The sequence below is a fragment of the Molothrus ater genome, chromosome 4, assembly GCF_012460135.2.
Source record: "Molothrus ater isolate BHLD 08-10-18 breed brown headed cowbird chromosome 4, BPBGC_Mater_1.1, whole genome shotgun sequence".
In the NCBI taxonomy this organism is placed as follows: domain Eukaryota; kingdom Metazoa; phylum Chordata; class Aves; order Passeriformes; family Icteridae; genus Molothrus; species Molothrus ater.
The window spans coordinates 9,890,223-9,904,039 of NC_050481.2; the positions used below are offsets into that span (position 1 = coordinate 9,890,223).

Genomic DNA, 13,817 nt, shown 5'->3' on the forward strand with positions numbered 1-13,817 from the left:
CAGGATTTCTTTCACCTCAGGGAAAAAATACTTCCTTCAGCTTTCACAACTCTTCTGTTCCTTTCACTGAGCATCCTGAATGGGCTCTATAAACCTTGGCTACAATTTCTGAGCATCTACAAATATTTCCTGAAGTAGAATATTAGTAGCACATTATCTTCTAAGGCCTCTCTGCTTGAAGGTCAGCTGAGTATTTTGCTGACATAAGCCTACTTTTGTTTTTGCAAAAATGGGAGGAAAAAAAAGAAAAAAAAAAAGGAAGCTTTGTCAGGCCTAAAAAGAAAGAAGGTCAAGTTTATAGATGTCTGGCAGAGATTGCCCTGGAATATTTTCATTTGCAGCTGGGTGGGACTAATAGGGATTGGTATGGTTAATGGGGCACTGGCAAGTCACAGGCTCTGCCCTCCTCCTATCTTCTTAGACTGTTCTATGGCATCTTCTTAATAATATAGTTTTCCTACTTTACTGCTAGAAAATATGTATGTATAGATTCAATCAGATACTTATGATGCTCTGATGTTTGCCTGGGTCCATGGTGCTACTACAGCTTATATTAAAAGGGAATCATCATATCTTGTTTGTGTTAAAGGCAAAATGGCATCACTAATCTGATTTGCACTTGACCATTTATGGATTTAGTGTCTACATACATTCTTTTGGTCTTGTAAGTGTGGGGAAAAGGCAGGAGTAAAAATTGGAATAGAAATAGAAAATTCTTTTAAAGGAAGTGTAACTTCAAGGAATCATAGAATGGTTTGGGTTGGAAGGAACCTCTAATTCCAACCCCCCCCTGCCATGGGCAGGGACAGTAGATGAAAATGTCACAGTTTCTTTAGTTTAAGATTTTGGGTTGTTTTTGGTTTTTTTTTTAAGCTCTTGTGTTAATGTGCTGTGATTTCAGAAGATGTTCTACCTCAGAAGTTAAACTCTGCAGGTTTTACGGTGCAGTTGTTACTTTATTGTATCAACTTTCAGCATGAACAAGCCTTTACTTAGCACACTGAAATCCCTAAATCTGCTTTTACTTCCATGTTTTCCTGCTGTATCATTGAAAACTTCAGCCTAACAGTTAGTTATTTCTGAATGGGTCTTTTTCAATGGAAATTTTAGAGTGGGGACAGTTTTGTACAACCTGATGTGAACCGAATCAGTTAGATTCAACCCAAATTAAAGTTCTCTCAAGACAGCCCTACTTTATTTTTAAGCCGGGAGGGATCCCAGAGGGATATAGAAAGTCCCTTGGCAGGGACCAGCTGTAGCTTAGCACAGAGGTGCAGGAACTAGAGGGCTTGGTCCAAGTTCCTGTTTAAGAGTTAAAGCTTTTTAAAACCTGGTGTGACTAAAAGTCGTTCGTGCTGACTCACGTTACACAGGTCAGACCTGCAGATTTACTTCAGCCTAATCGTGTGTGAATATCAGTTTCTGCTTGACTCGGTGTCTTCCAGGACAGGGCGAAGTTTTATTTTGCAACTGCAGCACATTCGTACATTAAGCCAAATTCTTAAAAGTGATTGTATTCTGCAAAGGCGCATTCCTGGCGTTTGCCACAGCCTCGCCAGAATTGGAGGGTTTGGGATTTGGGGCTGTTTTGTGGCTGGAAACAAATCCGGTACGTTCATACCTTCCAGATGTTTGTGGCCAAGTCAGAAACACTTAAAACAATCAATATTTCGAGGGGGCGGAAGGAGCAGGACCACCTCGCTGTGGGGGGGGGAGGCCAGGGCTGGCGGCCGAACAGGGTGGGGGGTTTTCCTCTGGGATGCGGGGGGCGGGCGAGGGAGGGGACGAGAGGGAAAGGAAGAAAAGAGTTGCGGACGGGTCGGGCCGGTGCCGGAGCCGGGCTTGTGGAGGGGCCGGGCAGGGAGGAGCGGGGCTGCGGGCTCTGCCGGGCCGTGGTGCCCCTGTCCTCCGGCGGGTCCGAGCACCGGGAGCCACCGGGGGCGGTGGCGAGGGTGGGCGGAGGGAGCGGGGAGGGAGCGGCACGGCCCGGCAGCGCCGGCGGAGGCGGGCGGGGGGCGGCACGTCCCGGCCTGTCCCGGCCCCGTCCCGTCCCGGGGCGCCCCGGCTCTCCCCGCCATGGGCAGCGGCCCCGGGACGGGCTGGCAGCGGCGCCCCGGCGCGGGGCCGGGGGCGGGCCGAGGGTGCTGTGACCCCCGGCAGGGCCCTGCCCACCCGCCCGGCTCCAGCGGCTGAAGTTGCCGAAGTTGGGGTGGCTGCGATGTCCCTCGCCCGGAGGGAGCCCTGACGGGCGCCGCCCGTCCCGAGGCCGCCTGGCTTTGTGGGGTTTTTGTTGATTTATTTCCTTTTCGTTCCTGTTTTTCTGCCCTCCCGCCGCGGTGGATGGCCCGCGGTGGGCGCCGCTGGCCGCGCCGCCCCAGCCCGGGGAGGATGGTGGCGGCGGTGCTGGCCGGGCTGTCCCTGCTCAGCCTCCTCACCTGCGGCTACCTGGCCTGGGGCAGCCGCCGGGGAGGTGCCGGGGAGGCGCCGGGGAACCTGCTGGGAGAGGAGCCCGTGGCGGGCGCCCCCCGCTCGCAGCCGCACATCATCTTCATCCTGGCCGACGATCAGGGCTTCAGGGACGTGGGGTACCACGGGTCCGAGATCCGGACGCCCACGCTGGACAAGCTGGCTGCCGAAGGGGTCAAGCTGGAGAACTACTATGTCCAGCCCATGTGTACACCGTCCAGAAGCCAATTGATCACTGGAAAGTAAGTTTCTACTGCTTCATCATTCACCTCTCCAGCCTAAACGCTGTCCCTGTTGGAAAGAGCAGGGGTGAACCTGGCAGGTTCACGTGTGGGTTATCCTATGGGCAAAAGGTGCCTCTGTGGTTCCCTTAAAACCTTGAATGGAATGGACTTGTGATAGATTTGAAACAGCGAGATGAAGCTGTCACCGTGTGAGGCAGGAGGGTTCAGCACTGCGAGCTGCCCTGCAGAGTGCTGGAGCACGTTGGTGCTTACAGCATCACTGACAGACGTGCTGGTTGTCAAGTAACGTTGCTATTGCTGGGAGCGAGCAGCTCCGCTTTGCTATGTGATTTCCAGGGCACTCAGAGGAGGAGGAAATGCCAGCCTTTCGTTTTCTCCTCCTGTGTTCATTGCAGCTGGGTCACGGGTCTCACTGGCATTGTCTTGATGTGGGCTCTTTCCAAGGGTTATCCTGCATTTGTGAGCTGGTGTCCCAGTGTGTCACATGGGGACATGTGGGGCATGGGGAGTTCAGGTTCTCTCAGCACCCTCATAGCTGCAGCATGGCTCTCGTCACTTTGCAGACAATTACAAACTTTACTCCTAAGCCACTAAAATAGGTGCCTCTCCTCACTGGTGAGAGCTCTGGGTGGGTGTCATGTGCTTTGCCTTAAAGTTGTGTTATACTGTGGTCTGCTAACAAAATAATTACCCAAACTCAGGGCCTTCTTACGTCAGAAGGTTAATGAGAATTAAGGGGGGGAGTTTATGCATTTGAACTGTAGGAACAATTTTTAAATCTCCAATTGTGGACGCATTTACTCTGGAACAGAGCTTCCTTGTCTCTGTTTAGCTTAACTCCCTTTGACAGGAACAGGGAACTCCTAAAAGAGCAAAACAAAATGAGAGGAAAAAAAGTTTATTTTCTCCTTTCCCGAAGTATAAACAGGAACAAGGCCATGTTAATACTGCTGGTAAAAGAAACACATGTTAAATATAACAAGCAACTGGCCTGGTGTCTCGCATCTCCATATGGTAGAGCTGGAGATAATTCCCAGTCTCGGTCTATTTCCCAGCCTTGCTGGACCAGGGAGATTTGCATGAAGAGCTGACACATTATCAAGAGCAAGAATTCCACACAGGTCTTTGTTTGGTTTTTTTTTTTTTTTTTACTTCTTTGTGCAGACTGTGTCTCAGAAGTTATTTCGAGGCACCTCCTCACTCATTCACAAGAACAGAGTTGCCCTGAGGCCGCTAAAGCAGCAGCTCTCAAGGGAAACGGGTGCCAGGGCAGCGATCAGTGCACCTCGGCTGTCTTTAGAGGCACGCAGCACTTGGAGGCCAGGAGCTCTGCCAGCAGCACGTAGGCAGCCAGCTTTCTGAGCATGATGGCTTGGGAAGCAGTGCTTCACAAAGGCAGTGTCATGCCGCACAGCAATGACTCATGCAGCAGCTGCAGGAATGGGATGACAGAGTTCCAGTGGAACCAGGGGGCTGCTCTGGCTCTTGGAGGCTGCAGAGATTGTCTCAACGTGAGAAAAGTACAAGTTAAGGATAACTGTTACTCAGTTTAACTATTTTCATCCTTCTTTAAATACAGTAAAAGGTAGGCATGTTCTGAGGAGCCCTGCTCTTTTCATTGGCTTGCTAGGTGGAAATGGTTCTGTAAATCTGCCTGCTTTGGTTTTGGAAACTTTTATAGGAAAAAAGAAATTTGCTTATACTTTGTCTTTATTTTCTTAGTCTGCTGGTCTGAAGCCCTTATAGTATTTTTTTTTATCTTGTTCTATGTTAGGGAAAAAAGGAGCTGTAGAGAGAGAACTGTTTCTCATGAGGGAGGAATCAGGAAGGGATTGGTGAGGGGTTGATAGGCTGGATAGAGTACTCACAGGGCAGGTTCAGAGAATACTGTTTCCATTCTTGCTGAAGGTAAATGCTTTGATGACTGCTTGTAATGCCTTCTTAGAAGAGGTGTCTTAATTAAAATGCCAGGATTTGGGCACTCCTAATCCAGGACAAGTGGTGGTATTTCTTGAGTTGTTAAATGTGTTAGTTCCAGGCTAAAGACCTGCTCATCTTCTGGAGGATCACCTGGATGCTCCATGCCTCCCAATACACATCCAGTGCTTAACATAGTACCAAAGAATAGTTAAGGTTGGAAGGGACCTTTAAAAGTCCAGACCCCTGCCATGGACATGGACATCTTGAACTAGAGCATGTTCCAAACATAGCCCGTTGGCTCAGTCAAATCCAGAGGGACTTGTGTAAATCAGAGTCATGATTGACTCAGGTTGCCAAGTGGAAGTTAAATTCTGGAGAAGACTTTGAACAGCCCAAGTTCTTCACAGGTCTCCAGACAGCCCCTCCGTGGCCTGTGTTAGTAAAAAGACCCTTCTTATGGTGGCTGTCCTGTGTGTGAGCTAGTACAGGGCAGGAGGCTGGAGATGACCTGTTAGAAGGAAGAGGCAGAATTATTTTTTTCCCCCTGTGCTGTACCACAGTGTGGCAGCTGGTGAGTTTGTCATCCTGACCACTTCTGAGTCCCTATCAGCTTTCTCACACCCTGTGTGTGAGCCTTTGGCTGCTTTCGTTCCTTGCTTTCCCACAGTATTGTCACTTTCCCCATTCACTCCATCCAAAACTATTGCTTTTAGGCCATTAGTAGGGCTGGCTTCCACAGCTTATTATTTTGGGCTGTACTTCTGGGTGTGTGTGGGGGGTTGCAGCTGAGCTGAGCCTCAGGAATGAAGAAGGGCGTGAGCAGTGGGCTGAGGGCCAGTGTGATGTGCGGGGGCTGTGAGAGGAGGTGAGGGAGCAGCTCTGCACAGCAGCTGCACAGCTGGTGTGGCAGCAGGGACCTGGGTGACAGAGTGTGCTCTGCCCTGGGCAGCTCTGGGACACTGCCTGGCCTCTCCCACCTCCTACAGCTGGACTAAACCTGTGGTTGTCGATGGGCTTGGCTGTGAGTGACATAAATTGTCTCCAGATGAGTTGTTTTGTGTGGTACAGTATTTTTTGTGGTTGTTTCCTTCTTGAAAGTACCAGGCATACCTCAAAACCTAAATAATTTGAGCAGAATGGGGTACCTGGCTGAAAGCCTATAAGCTTAGAGAAGCATGTCTTGGGGTAGCTGTCCCAGTTCTGTGCAGCAGGCATTATGCAATGCAGGGGTATTTGCTGGAACAATACCTAATTTAGCAAAGGAATCTGACAATTAATACTGACTGATAAGGAGGAATCTAGACATAATATGCTGTAAATGCTTTTGGCATTGTTTAGATACCTGCTTCCTCCTCTAGGCTCCTGGTTTTCTGCTGACCATCAGACTTGTAGCCTGGGGAACATGGTGTGCACTGGAATCCATCTGGGGCACACGAAGGTTCCTCATCTATTCAGGAATAGAGATCTCTCTTTATAGAATCTGATGCACAGCTGGGGTTACAGATCAGTGAGAATCTGAAATCCTTTTCGTAGTCATGGAAGCCCTGCACTAATCTCTGGAATGAGCTTTGCACTGTAGATGGAATGCAGAGATGGAAGATGGTGGGAAATGCTGAAAGTCTGGGGAAATAAATCCTTTTTTTCCCCTGGGATAAAATGGAATATTGAGAATTTGCTCATTCAAAGCAGACAGAAATAGAGTGTGTAATCAGTAAGCATAATCTGAGTGTTATTGTAATAGAAGTAACTATATCTCTTATCTAATTTAGAAATGTCACGCATTTATAAGCATATATATAGCTATGTGTGTTAGGCATATGGCTCTAGGCATCCCTGTGTAGTGATACCTAGTTCAGCATTAAAAATGACAATGTTTGAGCAAACTAAGACTTATTTTGGCAAACAGGAGTGGGCTCAGTACTTTGAGTTGCAGGCAGTGTAGCTGATTCAAGGCAAGCAGAAATCCTTTACTCTGCGGGTGTGAGTTGTTGGTCATCCTCTTCTCTCCTTGCTTTTGGGTGTATCCTGGCCCAGGCTGCAGTTCCAGCAGGGTGCTGCTCTGGGAAGGAGCCAGTACAGCAGTGTGGGACTGGGAATTACCTGCTGTGCTCTGAGTGCAGTGAAGGGTCCTGGAGCCTTGACAGGGTACTGGGAAGCATATCTAACACTCCATTAGAAACAAAACATCAGGGCTGCAGAATATCAGCCTGAAGAAGCAAAAGGTGACCTGATACTTTATCTGCTCTGGGGTAAAGGGACTTGGCAGTCAGTGCTCCTGAGCTTCATTCTGATCAGTGTTTCCATTAAGAACTGAGATGATGAAATAAAATGTTCTGATTAAATGGGCTGGTGGGAGAGGAGGGCCTGCCAGCATTAAGGGACTGTAGTGATACTGAAAATCATCTTGACAAATTAGAGACATAATCCGAAATAAAACAAAATTAAAGCCAGCAGTGATAAATAGAAGATACTCTGCTGAATTCCTGAAGCAGGAAGAAATTTAACAGGCTGAGATTGGTGATCAACTCCTTAGACAGTATTCCTTTAGAAAAGTAGCTGGAATTACAGTGCATCATGCACTAGGTGTGAGGTCAGCAATGTCATGCTGTTACAAAAAAGGTGAACATCACATGAGTTTGTGAGAATGTGGGGCCTGGTGGGTCTGTGAGGAACCCTTCTCCATGGCTGGAGCACTTTTGCCCAAACTTGGGCATCATTCCCCAAGAGCAATGTCTGTATCATTGGAGAGTGTCCAGAGAAGGGTGATCTGATATCTCAGGGAGATAACTCAGGGGGAAGGATCAGAGGAAATGGAGCTGTTAGGCAGAAGAAGAGAAAAATGGGAAGGGATGTGGTAGGCCTCTGGTGTTTTAAGAGCTGTGTAGAGAAGGGGCATTGTGTGTGTTCAGTGTCATGCTGGATGGTACAAGAAATGAGGGGCTTTCTGGAGCAGGAAAGCTTCAGGTCAGATCAGAGGGAGAACCTGCAACATAGAGGTTGTGAAACCCTGGAATAGCTGGCTTTGAGAAATTGCTGGGTTTCTCCAGCGGCAGTCATTAGGAAGGATATGTCAGGAATGACATAACATAGCTGAGTCTGTCTTGGGGAAAAGAGTTGGATGAGGTCTCTTCCAGCTTGGATTCATTTGTGCTTCATTTGAAGTACAGATTAATACAGAAGGCCTTCTGAGGCATGGTGTGAATAAAACACTACTAAATGCCAGAAACTATTTCAGTGTTCACTCTGAGAGAAAATGCTGTGTGAAAGTTGAATTTCAGTTTTCTCCTAGAAATTCCTGTTTTCTTTATCCTAGTTTTCTCTGGAAATTTTCAATATTTTTTCCCCCTAGGCCTCATAACTCTTGGAGTATGTCACTGTTTATTTCTGCTGACTTCTTTCAGGACCGTTTATGGGACGGCTGCCAAAGATGTTGAGGTATCTTTTTCCATGTTCTTATGTCTTTCGCTTAGCATGACACTGTCCATACATACATATATATGAAGCACACACAGAGAACAAGTAAATAAGTAAATGCAAGGACTTATTTTTCTTTTTTTTCTTCTGCCTCTGTTTGCTCTCCTCTGTTCTATGGAAAATTAGATCCAAGTACTGAGCTGCTCTGGGGTATTAAGCTACAAGAGGTCTGTCTATATCATCGTAATTATTAATTGACTGCACAGAGGAGCATGTGGAGAACAGAGCAGGAAGGGAAACTACATGCAAGCAATCAAGATAAAAAGTGGCACATGCAGGAAGTAGCAAAGTGTAGGACAGGTTGTGATAACTTTTTCTTGCATCACTTTCTGGCAGCCTCTAAGAATATTGTTTGATAGGCAAAGTCTGTTGCATGGAGTAAACAGCATTGCCTGACATTTATAACTATGTAGTGGAAATTGATTTTTGTTTTTCATTTTCCAAGTTATGTACTTTTCCAAAGTACAGTAGGCTGAAATAGAGTTGGAAATAAATTTAGAAAATCTGTAATTGTAAATTATCAGTACTCCAAAGAGCTTGTTATAGGCTTTTATCCTGCGGTTTGGTTTGTTGGGTGTTCCAACTGTAAAAGAGAAATTAAATTCCATGGAAAAGTTAAGCTTAAAATAATTAAGGAATTTAGCCCTTTTAGCATTGTTCCTGATACATGCTTTGGCATTGGTGGCACACAGCACTGCTGGTGACAAGAAGCTGGATGAGCGGTGGCCATGGACTCCTGTGCAGTTCTCCCTTTTCACTGTTACTCTTCCTTCAAGTGAATCAAGATGGGAACCTGAGATGGGTGGCTGAAAATAAAACTGGAAATTAAAATATGAGGTCTGCTTTCCTGTCAAAGGATTTAGACCAAATGAAATGGGACAAATTAAATTAATGTTTTCTTTGAGACACTTTACATTTCATAGAAAGATTTTCCAGATTTGTGAGCTGAATGTCAGAAGAAGGGAAGGATCTGTCCACATTCTTTCTGTCTCTGTGACACTTTTGTGGGTGGTAATACCACACCCAGGGCTTTGTCTTGACAATTGTGTGTATCTTAGTTTAGGGTTTGAATTTTTGTTGCACTTTGGGTTTAAAGTCAATCTTTGATATTTCCTATTCCCTCCATATTTTTTGCTTGGCTTTGTATTGATTCACAGTCAGATTTTCTGTGCTGAGTTGAGTTTGGTCCATTCTGGAATGTCTGTTCCAGAATGAAGGAGGTAATTCACCAGCCATTTTTCAATTAATATAAATAGCACAAGGCAAAGAAGATTGGGCCTGTGCGAGTGATCTTGTGTAGGATGTGTTAGCTTTCTCTGTATCAGTAAGCATTTCATCAAAGCTACCCAATTTATTGGTTTTCTCACTTAAAAACCAGAAGACCTGGCTGCTGACCTCAGCTTCTCTCTGTACGTGTAAATTGGGAGGCTGGAATGCAATAGCAAGAGTTCAGAGAAAACCTAAGACAATCCTAATGAGTAACAAATGGAAAGGATTCATAATACAAAAGGTGTTTTTAGCATTGACTGAAATAGCTTCATGGCCTGTGATGAAATTGCAGAATTTTAAAAGGGGAACTTTATTGGTTTATAATAAGAAAGCAGTTCAGTATGTTTCATCATCCTAGTTCAACTGCAGTTGTAATACATTAATTGGTAGTGTCAGCTATCACCTGCTTATTAATTCAGGCTGTTAGCAACATATTATCAAGCTCGAGGTTGGAGGGACACAATGTTGCTGAAGTTGGAAAACAAATCTGGGATAATTAGGCAGATTTTAATCTGCTTCAAACACAAAATTATCTTCTCAAATGCATCTCTGCAGATATTAGATAACATGCATTGAAGTAGCCACTATTAATATCATAAGTATGTTATGGCCCCAGAGCCTTTATTTTCAACCTTGGGGCAGAAATCTCACATCTGGAAACCAAACCTAGTCCTTATTTTCCTTACACTTAAACATGTGGTTAGTGAGGATGTTTGTGCCATGGCAGCTTTCTCACTGTCATGGCACTCTGATTGTGAGTGCGGAATTCAAACTAAATTACTTTGGCTTTTAATTTTTTTTTCCTTTTTTAATTGAAATATTAATTCAGCTTTTTGGGGTAGATTTTAATTCCAGTGCATCCTCTTATCAGATTATTAGCTGTTTTCTAGCCAAATCTCTTGCGTCCATTTTCTGATTCAGTCTACTTTTATCTCCATTTATGAGTTTTAAAGCATTCCTTCCCTGAAAGAGATTTTTCTCCCATTATGTAATTTTTCTTAGCATTTATAGAACACAACTGGGTACCAAGGTACTGCTTTAGATGCGATCTCTGTGATAATAAGCTCTCATGAGAAATGAGTTCCCTTCTGTGTTGGAGAGGCAGAAAATTACAAATTTGAAGAAACACTATAATTTGAGGAAAATGGGAAGCTGAAGGGAAAAGAGAAAATTAGTCTCAGGATAGGGGGAAGCAGTGTAGTATCTTTAGACTAAATATACTCTAATAGACCCACTGTTGCCTCACAAATTGTACCTCTCTGAATGTAATAAATTTTGTCAAAACACCATTTACCATTGCATTTTATATACTCCGATCTAGTTGCCGTGGATCAGTGTTGATGAAGTCCCAGAAAACTGGGTTTGAGGGGGCCTCTGGAGGTTGCTGAATTAGGTCTCCTGCCGAATTACATCACACAGCAGGGACACACTGACTTTATAAACTCTTCTTTATTGTTTGTTTCCTCCTAGAAATAAAAAAATATTGCCAAGTATTCAAGAAATTGCAATCTTGACTGTTAGGGAGTTTCCTAACTTTACCATGCTGTTAATTTTAGTTAAGAAAAGTGTTTTGTGAACTTTTTAATATTTATTTTTTTCTCTTTTAAAGAGCCAATTGATCTAATTAGAGACTTTGTTAATGACCACGGCATAATGGCAGCTCCTTCCTTAATTTTTCCATGGTCCCATTTTCAAGAGCCTTCAGAGGAAGCTATTTTAGCCTGTTTGCTGATTTTTTTAAGAGCAGATTTTTTTACTCTTGTACGTACTTGCCTACCATCATTCCACATTAGTTCTGATTTGTGGTCTGTTTAATTCTTAATTCCTGAATTATGTTATGGTTCTGATTTGTCAAAATAAAATTGGGGGAGGGGAGGAAGGAACAACTTACTTCTGTGTTGTTTCTCCCCCTGTACAAGTACTCTAGGCAAAAAATGAAGTATTTGCTGCTTGGTTTATGGCCCTCTCCATTCTTACCAGCTTCTGTTTTCGTGTTTCTTGCTATATGTGACCTGGAAGTGCACTGGGGTTTAATAGCCTGAATTTCAGCTGTTACCTCCTACAATGCCTTGTCTTTACCAGTAAACTGATTTAATGGGATTTTTAATATATGTATATATAGAAATGCAGCTTTTCCTGGCAAACCCCTAAAGTGCTTTTGAATCTGAAAAACTGTAACAACAACAAAAACATTTATTTTGTTACCATTAACCCTGGTGAGCCGTGGTAATGCAAAATGAAATTTGTGAGCTACTTTGCTTTTCTTTCTAAATAAGATGCAGCCTGAGATATCTTAAAAGAAAAAAAAAAATCAGAGTGGAGCATTTCTGTATTAAATGATTTCATGTCATAGTTGGGTTTTGGGGGTACTTGGGGGACATTTCTGCTCCTTAATAAATTACTGATTTGCATAATAAATGTATTTGGGGTCAGAAGCAGAAGAAACAACTCAAGCAGTGAGTCAGACAACCAAGATTTTACTTCCTGCCCTTGTGATTGTTCACCTAGGTTCGTGTGTTTGGAAACCCTTCCTGTGGATGAGGGTGCCCATCATCCAAGGGGAAAGTGGGGAGCAATCCCTTTGCTCCCCAGTCAGCCTGGAGAAAGCTGTTGCCTGGTTTGTGTTTCTCTGGTAATGGAGGTGTGTGTTTTACAAAATGGGACTATTTATTAGCTTGACCTGGTTGCCAGTTCCTTGTGCAGCCTCCCATCCTTCTAAGAAAAAAACACAGGAAATTATTATATCTGCAGTAATACTGGTGCTCTGTGCCACCCTCCCCTCCTGTCCTTCAGGATGCCTCCCTGACCTTTTCGCACACTATCCCCAGTAAACACTCAGCCTTTTCAGGTCTTTCCAGAATTAGTTTGAAACATTTGCAGCCTCCCGAACCACCTCCAGGCTTTCCTGGACAGCAGCCCACCAGGATGTCCTTTCAGAGTCTCCTTTCTGCTTCCAAGGCCAATCAGTTTGGCTGCCAGTCTTAAATCCATTCTCTTCATTTTCCCCATTATCCTCTCTGGCACCAAGCGGAGGAAGAGCCAAACCAAGTCTTCTCCACAAGAATGGGTTGTCTCACCCTGTCCTTTAGTTCTCTAATTCTTCAGGTATTTTTTGGAATGAGAGCAGATTGATGTGTCTTTCAGATACAATAAGAATTTATGTTTCTGTTAATCAGTTATTGGCAGGTGTAAAGATTTGTATGCATAAAGAAATAATATTTATACTTTCCTTATCAGTATTTTAAAGCTGGATTAATTATAGCTGATTACAGTTGTAAATACACTTGAAGGGGTATAAAAGGTAATACTCCTTGCACAGTTCTGAAATTATTTTGAAACAGTTAAAAAGCCTGTTGTCAAAGGAGATTTTATAATAAATGCTTGGGCTCACTGGATGGTGCTCTCTGGATGGTTCCCCTTATGGCTCCTGAGCTGACTGCCTTGCTGCTGGACAGTTCAGAAGGGAGGGAACAGACTGGCATTTGTTGCTTTGCATCCACAGAAAAGTCAAGAAAACAGTTTTAAGAAATCCTAGTAAATTACTATGTATCTCCTTCAAGAAATCATTAAAAATGCTATTTAAATATCTGGGAATAACTTTTTCCTAAAAAACTTTCAACAGAGATTTCCACACTTTCCCTAGGCAGTCTCAGCTGTAATTTGGGTTATATAACTTTGAAACTGTCTAACTTCCATCTTTCCTCCTGCAGTTTAAGCCTCTGATCTTTCGGCAATTTTCAGGTGAAGAACTTACTTTGCTACAAAAGGTGATAAATCTGTACATCTGAGTCTATTATCACATCTCTGCTCTTCCCTTCTCCAGCCTAAGTAAATTCAGTTCTTTCCATCTTTCCTCACAGACCTTGGTTTATATACCTTTGATGGTTCTTAGTGTACTCCTCTGGACTTTTATATCTGGGCCTATTTCTTATTGCAAAGTGTCATCAGGAACAGGACACAATGTTCCAGTAAAAGTTTGACCAGTCCAGCCTTGCTATCTTGTTCTCAATCCCAAAGTTACTAAAATATTTTCACAGTTGAGTAATTGGAAGGCAGCATAACAACTCCTTTACTGGCATGAATTTACCTCAGCAGAAAATCTGGGCAAAGCGTCTGTTTATCAGAGTCTTTGAGGCTTTTCTGCTGTTGATGGGTAGGGAATGTCACAGGAACAACAGATCTTGTACTATTTTTACCAGTTCAGCTGTGATCTGCCAGTTAAACCAGGCTGATCATCCTTATGGGCTTGTTCCTTTGACAACTCCCACATTCTGTGCAGCACAGGGTGAGGTGCACTCAAACCACACCATCCCATGACAGGATAACGGCCAGGTGGGAGCTCTGTCCCCTTTCTCAATGCTTGGATATGAAGCAAATGCATTTTCTTTTCCTCTTAGAGACCTGGGGAGCCTGTGTTTTATTGCCTTACTTAAAGCAGGGTGT

General features: G+C 44.2%; 1 protein-coding gene across 1 annotated transcript in view; it reads left to right on the forward strand.

The window, feature by feature from the left end:
• The first annotated feature begins 2,340 nt into the window (after window positions 1–2,340).
• Window positions 2,341–13,817, forward strand: part of ARSJ (arylsulfatase family member J) — a 33,610-nt gene continuing 22,133 nt past the window's right edge. Inside the window, exon 1 of the mRNA XM_036382285.1 lies at window positions 2,341–2,708. Coding sequence (XP_036238178.1) covers window positions 2,341–2,708 — 368 coding nt within the window. The remainder of the gene's footprint in view (window positions 2,709–13,817) is intronic.